The sequence below is a fragment of the Plecotus auritus genome (assembly GCF_963455305.1).
Source record: "Plecotus auritus genome assembly, chromosome: 2".
Taxonomy (NCBI): Eukaryota; Metazoa; Chordata; class Mammalia; order Chiroptera; family Vespertilionidae; genus Plecotus; species Plecotus auritus.
This window is the reverse complement of record NC_137771.1, coordinates 131,071,661-131,086,748: the sequence shown is the minus strand read 5'-3', so window position 1 is coordinate 131,086,748 and position 15,088 is coordinate 131,071,661. Positions and strand designations below refer to the sequence as shown.

At 40.2% G+C, this 15,088-nt stretch overlaps 1 protein-coding gene across 1 annotated transcript in view; it reads left to right on the top strand.

The window, feature by feature from the left end:
* The window catches only part of GBE1 (1,4-alpha-glucan branching enzyme 1), a 385,578-nt gene that overhangs the window by 284,746 nt on the left and 85,744 nt on the right, over positions 1-15,088 (top strand). The window contains exon 12 of the mRNA XM_080656181.1: positions 3,193-3,364. Coding sequence (XP_080512307.1) covers positions 3,193-3,364 — 172 coding nt within the window. The remainder of the gene's footprint in view (positions 1-3,192; positions 3,365-15,088) is intronic.

Sequence of the window (15,088 nt, the reverse complement as noted above, 5' to 3'; positions counted from 1 at the left end):
CAAATCTACTTTTGCCCCATCCTATATATTTATAAAATGAATAATATAGAAATATATACATCATAGTAAAAATGTAACAGAATTGATCAAAATGATTTTATAACAGAATCAGAGATTACAGAAATAAGCAGTTATTCATAAAAATATAGACAATTCAAAACAAGTGGAAAGGAGAAATTGTTTAAGAAATAATGCTGTCAATTTAACGAATATATTTCTATTTTATATACGTTGTTTTAAAATTCTTTTTAGCAGTAGAGTCTATTTTCAAACTACACTCATATGGAACTCTGTTATATGTCAGATTGAAGCTATATTTTATTAGTATGTATATTACTTTGCTAGGGCTGCCATAACAAAACACCACAGACGGGGTGGCTTAAACAATAAATTATTTCTCGTAGTGCTGGAGGCTAGAAGTACAGGATCAAGGTGTCAGCAGGTTTAGTTTCTCTTGAGGCCTCTCTCCTAGGTTTGCAGGTGGCATTTTCTCTGTGTCCTCAAGTGGTCTTTCTCTGTGCACATTTATCCTTGTTGTTTTTTTCCCTATTCATATAAGGACACCACTCACTGGATTAGGACCCCACCCTTATGACTCATTTAATCCTGATTACCACTTTACCCTGTCTCCAAATATAATCACATTGGTGATTGGGTCTTCACCATGAATTTTTTGGGAAGCAGGAGGTATAGGGCTCAATTCAATTCATAACAGTTCACATTATTTGTACGTTTAGATTTAAAATATTTACCTAGAAGTCAGAGAACAAAGAGGTTGTAAAATAATTTGAACTCACATAACACAGATGACAATTACCATCTAATCAAACTTTGAAAATACTTGTGGCAAGAACCATATTCTGAGCCAATTTGTTCTTGGCCCACAGCATAAGGACAAGACTAACGGAATGAGTATGTCCCCTTGGAACAGTATATTTTAAAGACAAGTCATTTTAATTCAAAATAGGTTACAGAGTTTAACAGGTTTGTAAGTAAAAATATTTTTTAAAACTGAAAATAATTGTAATAAGGTAATGGTTTAATCTCTTATATGTTCCACCGTACACATATTATTTTTTGTCAATAAAAAAATTTGCATTTGTTAGCTGTTTTTAACCATGAATAATTCATGTTGTTATGAGGCCTCTCTTCTACTCAGGGTGTTTCTGAGTAACCTGCCCTATTTATCAATTACTAGAGGCCCGGTGCATGAAAATTCATGCACTGGAGGGGGGATCCCTCAGCCCGGCCTGCCCCCTCTCACAGTCCGGGAGCCCTCAGGGGTGGGAGGCAACCCAGAGATCAGGGTAAGGTGATGCCCTCATCACACCTCTGATGCTGCCACTGCCGGCAGTGCAAGCCTCATCCGGCCCTGGTTACCTGAGCCTTGGGCGGCCCAGGGTGGCTGGGCAGCTGCCATTGGTGGCTTGCCTACACCTCAGGCCAGCCCTGAGTAGCTGGGCAGCCACCATCCAAGGCTTGCCTGCACCTCAGGCATCGGCTGGGCAGCCGCCATCCAAGGCTTGCCTGTGCTTTGGGCCGGCCCTGGGCAGCTGGGCAGCTGCCATCCGAGGCTTGCCTGTGCCTCGGGTCAGCCTTGGGCAACTGGGGGTATAAGGGGACTGGGGGATTCTGGAGGCAGGTGCATGGAGTGGCCGGACCCGCCTGTGGGTAGGCATGGCCATGCCTCGCACCTCCTGCCCTGGCAGGGCTAAGGTGACTGGGTGCCGCCATCTTGTGGCTGTGGGCACCGCCATCTTTGAGGGCATGGCAGTCAATTAGCATATTCCTTCCTTATTTGCTGTGGGCACTGCCATCTTTGTGAGGATGTGATGGTCAATTAGCATATTCCCTCTTTATTAGAAAGGATTGTATTTTCATATAAAACAAAAAATTTTAGATTAAATGACAAATACAATGTGGAAGCAAACTTTACATTTTAAGAAAAAGTTGTCAACCCTCTGCTGAAGGGGAGGAGAGTCCTTAGATAGGATGTATATAAACATAGCTGTTTAATAGTATGTATATTACTTTGCTAGGGCTGCCATAACAAAACACCACAGACAGGGTGGCTTAAACAATAAATTATTTCTTGTAGTGCTGGAGGCTAGAAGTACAAGATCAAGGTGTCAGCAGGTTTAGTTTCTCCTGAGGCCTCTCTCCTAGGTTTGCAGGTGGCATTTTCTCTGTGTCCTCAGGCTGGCAGGGGAGTGGTTGTATATAGGTGTTTATATATATCCTATCTAATAAAAGAGAAACATGCAAATTGACCGTACCTCCGCTACACCCACCAGCCAATCAGGAGCGAGTATGCAAATTAACCCAACCAAAATGTTGGTTAATTTTCATAACCAGGCACAGAGCGAAGACTGAAGACAGCGTAGAAGGAAGCCAAGCCCTGCAGAAGGGAGCAAAGCTGCAGAGACGCAGGCGGGGCTGCGGAAAAGGGAGGGAAGCAGGCAGGGCCAGAAGCAGGCGGGGCTGTGGAGAAGGGAGAGAAGCAGGCAGGGTGGGGAGCAGGTGGGGCCGCGGAGAAGGCTGCAGGAAGCTCTGTTCTTGCAGGAATCTTCCTGCAACGGGCCTCTAGTTTTATATATAAGTATATATAGACATATAAATACATGTACCTGCATATATATACATATATATTAATATTTTTAAAAACTTACATTCTTTCAAAATAAATAAATCCATGGTATGCAAGCTATTTTAAATTCTCAACATTATAATAAACTAGAGGCCCAGTGCACAAATTTGTGCACGGGTTCGGGCGGATTGGGCCAGCTGGCTGGGGGTAGGGGCCGCAGGCGGTTGGCCGGCCAGCCCCGCCCCCCTGGTTGAACTCCTGGTCGAAGGGACAATTTGCATATTAGCCTTTTATTATATAGGATATTTATTCCAACTTCAGAAAATTTGAAGCATCTGCTCAGTTATAATAGGCAGCTGATCATGAATTTTTCACCAAACTCTTTTTAAAAAATCAAATCAATCCTGAAAACACGTGTTGATCTCTAACAGATTTTACCAGCTCATCTTTAGCATTGAAAGTAATTATTGGCATATGCGTTACATTAATACTAATTCACACATCTCCCCTACATTGTTTTTCATCCTGTGCTATTCTGTTGTAAATCATAATAGCTGTTTCCTTCCTATTCCTTGCATTCACCTCAGTGACTTTTACTTCTGCAGGCACTTGTTGGGGATAAGACACTGGCATTTTGGTTGATGGATGCTGAAATGTATACCAACATGAGTGTTCTGACCCCTTTTACTCCAGTTATTGATCGTGGAATACAGCTTCATAAAATGATTCGACTCATTACTCATGCCCTTGGCGGAGAAGGCTATCTCAATTTTATGGGTAAGTATGAATTGTACACATAATCCGATCTGTGTTTAAAATGATAACTAATACTACATGTGCATAAGTCATGCAGAATATTTTGCTTTGGCTGTTTAGGTTTAAAGTAGAAAATTATAACTTTATATCTTTAATATTCTGTCATGTGTAAAGTGCAAACATTAAATTGCTGTAAGACTGTTAAAACTAGTACATGATGTAAAAGCAGTGTAATAGCTGGTATTTTATTTAATACTAGAGGCCCAGTGCATGAAATTCATGCACGGGTAGGGTCCCAACAGCTGCCAGCTGCTAGCCGGGGCTTTCCTTCCCCCGGCTGCCTGCCACCACTGCCGGCCAGGGCCTCCCTTCGAACCAGCTTTGTCCTGACAGTGCCCTCTCACCTGCTCCAACATCCCGCCACGGTGCCACTCTCGTCGGGGCCCATCGAGGCCGGCAGCACCTCCATGTCACCCGCTGCCAGTGCCATGTCATCGACGCCCACCATGTTCCGCGCCACCCCCTAGTGGTTAGTGCAGGTCTAACTCCTGGTCGGTCGAACTCCTACCCGTGGGGACAATTTGCATATTAGCCTTTTATTATATATGGTTATTGACAAGTGGAATGAACTGTTTTCAATGCAGTTTTATTTGTCATGTCATAACATATTATGGATTCATGCACCGGTGGGGTCACTTGGCCTGACCTGTGGGGATCAGGCCAAACTGGCTCTCCAACATCCCCTGAGGGGTCCTGGATTGTGAGAGGGCACAGGCCAGGCTGAGGGACCCCACCAGTGCACGATTGGGGCAGAGGAGGGACCACAGGAGGGCTCCAGGGTGTGTCTGGCCCATTTCGCCCAGTCCAGATCAGCCAGTCTCCAGCAGCAAACTAACCTACCACTCAGAGCATCTGCCCCCTGCTGGTCAGTGCATGACATAGCAACTGGTCAAACGGTCTAATGAACGGTTGAACACTTAGCATATTAGGATATTATTATATAGAATTAGAGGCCTGGTGCACGAAATTTGTGTACGGGGGTGGGGTCCCTCAGCCCAGCCTGCGCCCTCTCACAGGCTGGGACCCCTTGGGGGCTGTCCGCCTGCCAGCTTAGGTCCAATCCCGCCGGTCATCAGGCCTAAGCTGGCAGTCAGACATCCCTTTCACAGTCTGGGGCTCTCACAGTCCAGGATCCCTCACTCCTTACCACCTGCCCTCAGCGGAGGCGGAAGAGGCTCCTGCCACCACTGCTGCACTCGCCAGCCATAAGCCCGGCTTCTGGCAGACTGCAGCTCCCCCTGTGGGAGCATACTGAACACGAGGGGCAGCTCATGCAGTGAGAGTAGCCCACTGATGATCAGTGCTCGAAATAGCGACCAGTCATTCCTCAGGTCGATTTGCATATTAGGGTTTTATTATATAAGATATAGGATTATTGGGTTTCTTTGAAGTAATTGTATACCAGTGTATTTTATTATAAATGTGAAAGCCATGGCCCAGGATATTATGATGGGCAAAGAAATGTTTTTAAAAAATATGATATTCAAAGTTCATTATTGTCTGAAGGTTCTTGATTGATAAAATATGTAAATCAATTAATACAATTTTCTCTTCTATTTGGTTAACAAAGTCTTTTTGAACATTTGAATTTTAGGAGATTTTGCCAGCTTTTCAGCTAAAGAGAGACAGCTTGGTAATGCATATAGGAGGCTAGCTTACTTTTCTTTTTAATTTCTTTATTGATTAAGGTATTATATATGTATCCTCATCCTCCCATTTCCACCCGACTCCCCCCAGTCATGCCCTCACCCCCCTGTTGTCTGTGTCCATTGGTTAGGCTTATATGCATGCATACAATTCCTTTGGTTGATCTCTCCCCCTCCCCCCCACCTTCCCCTACCTTCCCTCTGAGGAATGACAGTCTGATTGATGCTTTTCTGTCTCTGGATCTGTTTTTGTTCATCAGTTTGTGTTGCTCATTATATTCCATAAATGAGTGAGATCATGTGATATTTATCTTTCTCTGCCTGGCTTATTTCACTTAGCATAATGCTCCCCAGTTCCATCCATGCTGTTGCAAATTGTAAGAACTCCTTTTTTACAGCAGCATAGTATTCCATTGTGTAGATGTACCACAGTTTTTAATCCACTCATCTGCTGATGGGCACTTATGCTGTTTCCAGATCTTAGCTATGGTGAATTGTGCTGCTATGAACATAGGGGTGCATATATCCTTTCTGATTCGTGTTTCTAGTTTCTTTGGATATATTCCTAGAAGTGGGATGACTGGGTCAAATGGCAGTTTCATTTTTAGTTTTTAAAGGAAACTCCATACTGTTCTTTACAGTGGCTGCACCATTCTGCATTCCCACCAGCAGTGCAAAGGGTTCATTTTCTGTGCATCCTCGCCAGCACTTGTCATTTGGTGATTTGTTGATGATAGCCATTCTGACAGGTGTAAGATGGTACCATATTTTTGTTTTGATTTGCATCTCTTGGATGATTAGTGACTTTGAGCATGTTTTCATTTGTCTCTTGGCCTTCCTTATGTCTTCTTTCAAAAAGTATCTATTTAGGTCTGTTGCCCATTTTTTGATTGGGTTGTTTATCTTCCCTTTGTTAAGTTGTATGAGTTCCCTGTAAATGTTGGAGATTAAATGCTTATCGGGATAACATTGGCAAATGTTGTCCCATGCAGTGGGCTTTCTTGTTGTTTTGCTGATGGTTTCTTTTGCTGTGCAAAAGCTTTTTATTTTGATGTAGTCCCATTTGTTTATTTTCTCTTTAGTTGCCATTGCCCTAGGAGCAGGCAGTATCGGTGAAGAAATTGTTTCGGCATATGTCTGAGATTTTTCTGCCTGTGGATTCCTCTAGTATTTTTATGGTTTCCCATCTTAGGTTTAAGTCCTTTATCCATTTTGAGTTTATTTTTGTGTATGGTGTAAGTTGATGGACTATTTTCATTTTTTTGCATGTATCTGTCCAATTTTCCCAACACTATTTATTGAAGAGACTGTCTTCACTCCATTGTATGTTCATGCCTCCTTTGTCAAATATTAATTGAGCATAGTGGTTTGGGTCAATTTCTGCATTCTTTATTCTATTCCATTGGTCTATATGTCTGTTCTTGTGACAGTACCAGGCTGTTTTGAGAACAGTGGCTTTGTAATACAGCTTGATATTTGGTATTGAAATCCCACCTACTTTGTTCTTCTTTCTCAGGATTGCTGCAGTTATTCAGGGTCTTTTTTCATTCCAGATGAATTTTTGGAGAGTTCGTTCTAGGTCTGTGAAATATGCCATTGGTATTTTAATGGGGAGTGCATTGAAGCCAAAGATTGCTTTGCGTAGTTTGGACATTTTAATGATGTTAATTCTACCAATCCATGAACACGGTATGTTCTTCCATCTGTTTATGTTCTCCCTCTATCTCTTTTTTCAGTGTCCTGTGGTTTTCTCTGTATAGGTCTTTTACCTCCTAAGTTAAGTTTATTCCTAGGTATCATAAATTTTTGGTGTGATGGTAATGGGATTGCTTTTTTAGTCTCTCTTTCTGTATTTTCCCTATTGGTGTATAGAAATGCCATAGATTTCATGGTGTTAATTTTGTATCTTGCTGCATTACCAACTTCATTTACTAAGTCTAATAATTTTTTGATGGAGTCTTTTGGGTTTTCTATGTACAGAATCATGTCACCTGCAAATAAGGACAGTTTTACTTCTTCTTTTCCAATTTGGATGCCTTTTATTTCTTCTTCTTGTCTAATCGCAATGGTTAGTACTTCCAGTACTATGTCAAACAGGGGTGGTGAGAGTGGGCATCACTGTCTTATTCCTGTTCTTAGGGGAAATGGTTTTAGTTTTTGCCCATTGAGTATAATGTTTGCTGTGGCTTTGTCATATATGGCTTTTATTATGTTGAGGTATGATCCTTCTATTCCCACCTTGTTGAGAGTTTTTAGCAAGAAAGGGTGTTTGAATTTGTCAAATGCTTTTTCTGTGACAATTGATATGACTATGTGATTTTTATCTCTCAATTTGTTTCTGTGATGTATCACGTTTATTGATTTGCAGATATTGTACCATCCTTGTATCCCCGGGATAAATCCTCCTTGGTCATGGTGTATGACCTTTCTAATGTAGTGCTGGATCAGATTTGCTAGAATTTTGTTGAGGATTTTGGCATCTATGTTCATGAGGGATATTGGCCTGTAATTCTCTTTCATTGTGTTGTCTTTATCTGGTTTTGGTATTAGCATGATGCTGGCTTCATCGGATGAGCTTGGAAGTGTTCCTTCCTCTTGGATTTTTTGGAATAGTCTGAGGAGGATAGGTTTTAGTTCTTTCTTGAATGTTTGGTAAAACTCCCCTGTGAAGCCATCTGGCCCCGGGCTTTTGTTTGCTGGAAGCTTTTTAATGACTGCTTCAATATCTTCCATAGTTATTGACCTATTGAGATTTTTAGATTCTTCCTGATTGAGTTTTGGAAGGTTGTATTTTTTTTGGAATATGTCCATCTCCTCCATGTTGTCTACTTTGTTGGAATAGAGTTGTTCTTAGTATTTTTTAACAATCCTTTGTATTTCTGTGGTGTCTGTTGTTATTTCGCCTCTTTCATTTCTGATTTTGTTCATTTGGGTCCTCTCTCTTTGCTTCTTGGTGAGCATGCTAGAGGTTCATCAATCTTGTTTACCTTTTAAAGAACCAGCTGTTGGTTTCATTGATCTTTTATATTGCTGTGTTTTTTTTTTGTCTCTATGTCATTTATTTGTGCCCTGATCTTTATTATCTTCTTTCTTCTGCTCACTCTGGGCTTTTCTTGTTGCTCTCTTTCCAATTCTTTAAGTTATAGAGTTATATAATTTACTACCATTTTTTTCTTGTTTTTTTTTTTTTTTTTTGAGGTAGGCCTGTAGAGCTAAGAACTTCCCTCTCAGGACTGCTTTCATTGTGTCCCATAGGATTTGCAATGTTGTATTTTTATTGTCATTAGTCTCCAGGATGTTTTTAATTTCTTCTTTGATCTCATTGATAGCCCAATCATTGTTTAGTAGCATGCTATTCAGCTTCCAAGTGTTTGAATTTTTTGGACTCTTTTTATTATAGTTTATTTCGTTCTTTCTGCTCCGGGACAAGGCTCGGAACACGTCTGTCTATTCCGCCACCATTTTTTTCTCCTCTATTATAGTTTATTTCTAATATTATGCCATTGTGGTCTGAGAAGATGCTTGATATGATTTCAATCTTCTTGAATTTGAAGAGACTTTGCCTTTGACCCAATATGTGGTCTATTTTTGAAAATATTCCATGTGCACTTGAAAAGAACGTATATTCCATGGCTCTGGGGTGAAATATTCTGAAGATATCAATTAAGTCCATCTGATCTAGTGAGTCATTTAGGATTGTTGTTTCTTTGCTGATTTTTTATTTAGAGGATTTATCCAATTGTGTCAGTGGGGTATTAAAGTCCCCTACTATGACTGTGTTGCTATCATTCTTTCTCTTGATATCATCCAGAAGTTGTTTTATGTATTTGGGTGCTCCTGTATTGGGTGCATATATGTTTACTAAAGTTATATCTTCTTGTTGAATTCCTCCCTTTAGTATTATGTAGTGGCCTTCCTTATCTCTTGTTATGGCCTTTACTTTGAGATCTATTTTGTCAGATATAAGTATTGCAACCCCAGCTTTTTTCTCATTTCCACTTCCTTGAAAATTTTTTTTTTTCCATCCCTTCACTCTCAGACTATGTGAATCCTTTGTTCTGTGGTGGGTCTTTTGCAAACAGGAAATATATGGGTCATGTTTTCTTATCTATTCAGCTACCCTATGTCTTTTGATTGGAGCATTTAATCCATTTACATTTAATGTTATTATTGATAAGTACTTGTTTTTCCTCATTTTTTTCTTAATGTTTGTGTTTCTTCTTGCCTTTCTGTTTTGTCTTTTTACAGCAGTCCCTTTAGCATTTCTTGCATTGCTGGCTTGGTGGTAATAAAATCTGAGAGCCCTTTTTTGACTGTGAAGCTCCTGATTCCACCTTCAATTTTGAATGATAGCATTGCTGGGTATTGTATTCTTGGATTCAGTCCCTTGCTTTGCCTCACCTTTATTCCATTCCCTTCTGGCCTAGTGTGTTTCTGTTGAGAAATCAGTTGATATTCTAATAGGAGATCCCTTGTAGGTAATTTTCTGAGTCTCTTTGGCAGCCTTTAAGATTCTTACTTTGTCATTGGTGTTTGCCAATTTAGTTTTTTTCTTGCCAATATCAGGGAAGTTTTCTGTCATTACTTCTTCAAAAAGTTTTTCTATTCCTTGCTTCTCTTCCTCTCCTTCTGGATCCCCTATTATGCGAATGTTGTTTTGTTTTGTGTTGTCTCACAGATCCCTTAGGCTCTCCTCTTGCTTTTTATATTTCTTTCCAGTTGCTGCTGTGTTTGTGTGTTTTTTTCTACCTTGTCTTCTACTTCACTGATGCAGTCCTCAGCCTCTTCTAGTCTACTGTTTAAGCCTTCCATTGTGTCCTTTATTGCAGCTATATCATTCTTTATTTCCTCTTGGTTCCTTTTCATATCTATGGGCAGGTATCTAGGATAATGGAATTCAGAATTTCTACTGCCGGGGGAGTGTATGCTTGTTTGTCCAAGATCGCACCTAGTGGGGGCTCTTGTAGGCTCCCAAGAGCATCCTGTTGATTGATGGGCTCAGGGGACCTGCTTGCTGGAAATGCATGACTATGGCCGTGCCTTTTCCAGTGGGGTAGAGCTCTGACGCACTCTGAGGTACCCTGGCGCTGAAGTTGCGCAGCTGGGTTATCTGTGGGCAGTTATTCAGGAAGAGGGAATTCAGAATTTCTACTGTGGACAGTGTGTCCTTGTCTGTACAAAAATCACACCCAGCGTGGGCTCACATTGGCTCCCAAGAGCGGCCTGTGGAGTGGTGTGACCTTGAGGCCTGTGCACTGTGGTGTCTGGAGGTCTGCCGCTGGGGAGGGGTAAGTCGCACTGACTGCTGCAGGAGCAGTGCACCTTTGGAAGTGGAGGTCACAGGGTCCACGGGTCTGTGGGTGGGGAGCAGGATTTTGGCTGGAGTAGCTGCTGGGTTGTGGGCAATGTCCAAGGCCTCTCTGGGTGGTGGTGCTGATGATTTCCTAGAAGAGGCTGCTCTCCCCTTCAAGATGGCATGGACTCTGTGCCCATGTCCCAGGATAATAGTGCTGCAGATTTTGATTGTTTTCCTATCAGAAAAGTTTTCTTTATCCACAAAGTCTTCTTTCACCAAGTCTTTGGAAATTTTCTGTGGCGCAGAAGGGCTCCCCAGCTCCTACTCCCTGAATCCTCCTCCTCCCCTCCTCTTTCTCTCTCTCTCCCTCAGTCTCTGCCAGGCACTCGCGGAATCCGTGACTTACTTTTCTATGCTAAAAGTCCAAGTACTTCAAATTAACTAATTTCTTCCTGGAAAATTTTGTAAAGAATCTCAGATTGGACTTTTAGAAGTTTCTATTTTGATGAGGCTACGCTTATCAAAAATGCTGAGGAATGAATGTTAGTGTTTCTGTAAGACTGATTCCTAAAGGGAAACTTAAGAGAAGGGTAACTGACATTTATCAAATCTCTGTCATGTGCCAGGCCTGACCTTCAAGTCCACCACCCCCACTCCTACATTCTTCTTTCACCCTCTGGGTGAGAAAATAAAATTCATTTTGGTCTTAGAAGGAACCAAAGATTGATGCGTCCTCCCCTTTCTTATCTTCCTATCTCATTCAATTACTAAATCCTCAGGCCCTGAACACAAATGACCATGTTTTTAACCAGTCATGTGTATAGGCAAGTTCAAAAATTCCTTCTCTTCTCCACCAGAGAGGAGTCTCAGAGTATGCCATATTTTTAATCATACATGCAATTGCACTCAACAGTTCATGTACATTTAAATAGCCTTCTAGCTATCCCTTATTACATTGTTCTGTTTAATTATTGCATGTATTTTTCAAGTTGTAATTAGATGTTCATGTTAGCTTATCCATTTGTTGTCTCACTCCTCCACTAAGCTCATGAAACCAGGGGCTCTAACTGTTTAATTCATCATTGTATGCCCAGGACCTGCACCCTGTCCAGAGTGTGCTTTCAATAAAGATATGCTGAATCGGGAGAAAGTAAAAATAAAACGCTTCTATTTTTTTTTTTTTTGTTAGCTTTTGGTTAGAAAGCCAAGCCCAATAAACCATACACTAAATTTTACCTGCATGACTATACCTCTAGGTGCATTCCTCTTCTCTCAGGATCATCAGAACATGTTAATATCCCTAACCTGCCAGGAGTATCCTTTCTGACCTGTGAGACTGCACTGTGCCAGCCAAGCACCTGACCACATTTCCTGAGGGAATTAGCAGGCATTGTATCCAGAAGTAAAATCAGCTTCAGTTCTTTAAAAGTAACTGGTTCTCCATGACACAATGAGTGTCACTCATAAATATGGCCATTCCAGCAAGGCCTTAGTTACACAATTGTTTTATTCAATTATATTCTGATAAAAATAACCTATGCAGATAACGATGTCTCCTTGTAAAGCAAGGAGAACTGGGGGTTCAGGAGAGGTTTTTAATGTTATATTTCATTTACAAAAGCAGAGTCTGTAAAGTTGTTACAGTCTGTAGATAGTATAAGAAAATAATGAAAAGGCTATCGGGTTTACTTAGAAACTGCAACAGTTTTCCAGATAAAACCAAACTAAAGTAGACCTCTGAGTTCCTGCAGCCAGTTCTATATGAAGCTCATGCTTCTGAAAATTCTAGAAATCCTGGCTCAGTCTATTGCTTTACGCTGGAAGTTGTGAAAAATTATTAGATATGTGACTATTAATCAATTTAAAACATGGAAGCCTGTACCTTAGAGTGGGGAGTGTCAATAGTTTGAAGTAACTAGCAGGTCCTTTTCCTGAGACTGCCCTCCTTTGTTGCAGTTCTAACCTGTAGCACATCATTGACCTCCCGGCAAGCATCTGATTAAAATAAAACTGTTTGCAGATGACAGACTGAGTGGGCCTAGTGAATTTAATATTGATAACTTTCATATAAGGAAGGTCTGATGGAAGTTCACAATGAGAACTACTTCCTGAGTCTTGGTCAGTATTATCCCTGAGGGTCCAGGAACTTCATAAATTCTGTGAAATGTTTATATTAATATCACATTAATTGTACATATTCAACTTAGGGCAGGTCAAACATCTGTTCTCTTTTGGAAACTCTTCTCATGGAACTTTCAGTAGTAACACAATCAATAAACACATTTCTAGCATCTCTTTCTATAATGTCTGTAAATTAACCATACTTGTGATATCAGATATAATGTTGAGGCTATTCTTTGATATAGGACTCAGCAACCCTTTGAAGATTTATTCTTTTATCCTCCAAATAAATGACTTCTAATATTTAACACCAATATATCACCTTTTTTTATTCTTTCTATCTCACTATATTATGTAAGTCTTGCATATCTCTAACTTTAAAATCTGTAATTTCCATTTTTTTCATAGAAATGTAGTTTTATTTCGATAGAGACATGCTGAATACAAAGGGCTGAAATAAATGAGTAATCATTAACATAAAATAATAGAACATTTTAATAAAAATTAATATTTTTTCTTGAACATTAACTTACCAGACACTGAATAACTGCACAAATTAATAAGCATAACACAAAAACACTACTTTTCTTGTTCTCCCAAAGCGAAATAGTTCCTATTGCGTTCAGATGCCTTTAATTCTGATTATTGATGTGTTTTTTGAAGTTTTATATTTCCCCATGAGCTATTATGACTTTAAATATGTATCTTTTTTTTTCTTTCCTTTTTCTGATCATGTTTCTGTTCAGCTTACTGACTTCAATGATTACAATGCCTTCCAGCTGACCTGTAAGGCTCACGTGAATAGTCTCCTGTGGGTTTCCACATTGATGGCTTGGCTGGAGCCAAGGAAGCCTTCTTTCAGTTATTGAATGTACCAACCTCTGAACTCTGTAGTGTTGCTGTTCTCACTCTTGGAGTCATCCCACTCAAACACTCCCTCCCTTACCTGACCACATCCTTTATTTGCAACTCTCACCATGCTAGCTTTCCTATTATACATTTTTATAGCACTGTATATTACCTTTCATGACACTTAACAAAATTACATTTGAAAAACTATTTAGTGTATGATTCCCTTGATAATATTAAAACTCAGTGAAAATAGAGGTCATCAGTGTCTTATTCACTATGATATCTTCATGAAGTAGTAGCAACTAGCACAAAAATTAGCACATCACAAGGCTTGCACATTTTAATATGCGATATATATATATATATCTCCTATATAATAAAAGGGTAATATGCAAATTGACCCTAATGGCAGAACAACCACTGGAACAATCACTATGAGGCGCACTGACCACCTCTCGGTCCCTTCCCCCCACCGTCAGGCACCAATCACCCAATGGTGAACGGGGAACCTGGGGGTGGGTGGAGGTGGGGGGCAGAGCCAGCTGCGGGCAGCTGGGGATGATGGGCCTGGTCACAGGCCAGGCCTAGGGACCGTACCCATGCACAAATTCCGTATGCCAGGCCTCTGTGTGTAATATTTTTAGCAGCGGTAATATAATCACCAATTGTAGTTTCAAGCAAAGTAATTTTTTCAAGTGGTATATAAGAAATTAATATTTTTTAAAAATCAAATTAAGAAATTCTTCAAGACTGAGGAGCAAGTTTTAGACATTTTTAAACTTGTTAACTGTCTGGAATTTTAATGTCACTTCCCTCTAATAAAGAAATGGTGACTTAAAAGGAGTAAAATGGCAACACATTTTTGTAGTTTTTTAATTAACCCATGTTTATAAAAATTTGGCAGGCATTTAAATATATGTTTATCAAAAACCATTAAGGTAAATAATGAATTTTCTCAGAATGATACCAGTTTTTTTTTTAAATAAATCTTTATTCAGATTATTACAATTGTTTCTCCTTTTTCCCCCCATAGCTCCCCTCCACCTGGTTCCCACCCCACCTTCTGCCCTTACCTCCCTCCCACTGTCCTCATCCATAGGTGTATGATTTTTGTCCAGTCTCTTCCTGAACTCCCCCATACCCCTTTCCCCCTGGGAATTATCAGTCCACTCCCTTTCTATGCCCCTGATTCTATTATATTCACCAGTTTATTCTGTTCCTCAGGTTTTTAATTCACTTGATTTTTAGGTTCACTTGTTGATAGATATGTATTTGTTGTTCATAATTTTTATCTTTACTTTTTTCTTCTTCCTCTTCTTTAAGAATACCTTTCAACATTTCATATAATACTGGTTTGGTGGTGATGAACTCCTTTAGCTTTTTCTTATCTGTGAAGCTCTTTATCTGCCCTTCAATTCTGAATGATAGCTTTGCTGGGTAGAGTAATCTTGGTTGTAGGTTCTTGCTATTCATCACTTTGAATATTTCTTGCCACTCCCGTCTGGCCTGCATAGTTTCTGTTGAGAAATCAGCTGACAATCATATGGGTGCTCCCTTGTAGGTAATTAACTGTTTTTCTCTTGCTGCTTTTAATATTCTCTCTTTGTCTTTTGCTCTTGGCATTTTAATTATGATGTGTCTTGGTGTGGTCCTCTTTGGATTCCTTTTGTTTGGGGTTCTGTGCGCTTCCTGGACTTGTAAGTCTATTTCTTTCACCAGGTGGGGGAAGTTTTCAGTCATTATTTCTTCAAATAGGTTTTCAGTATCTTG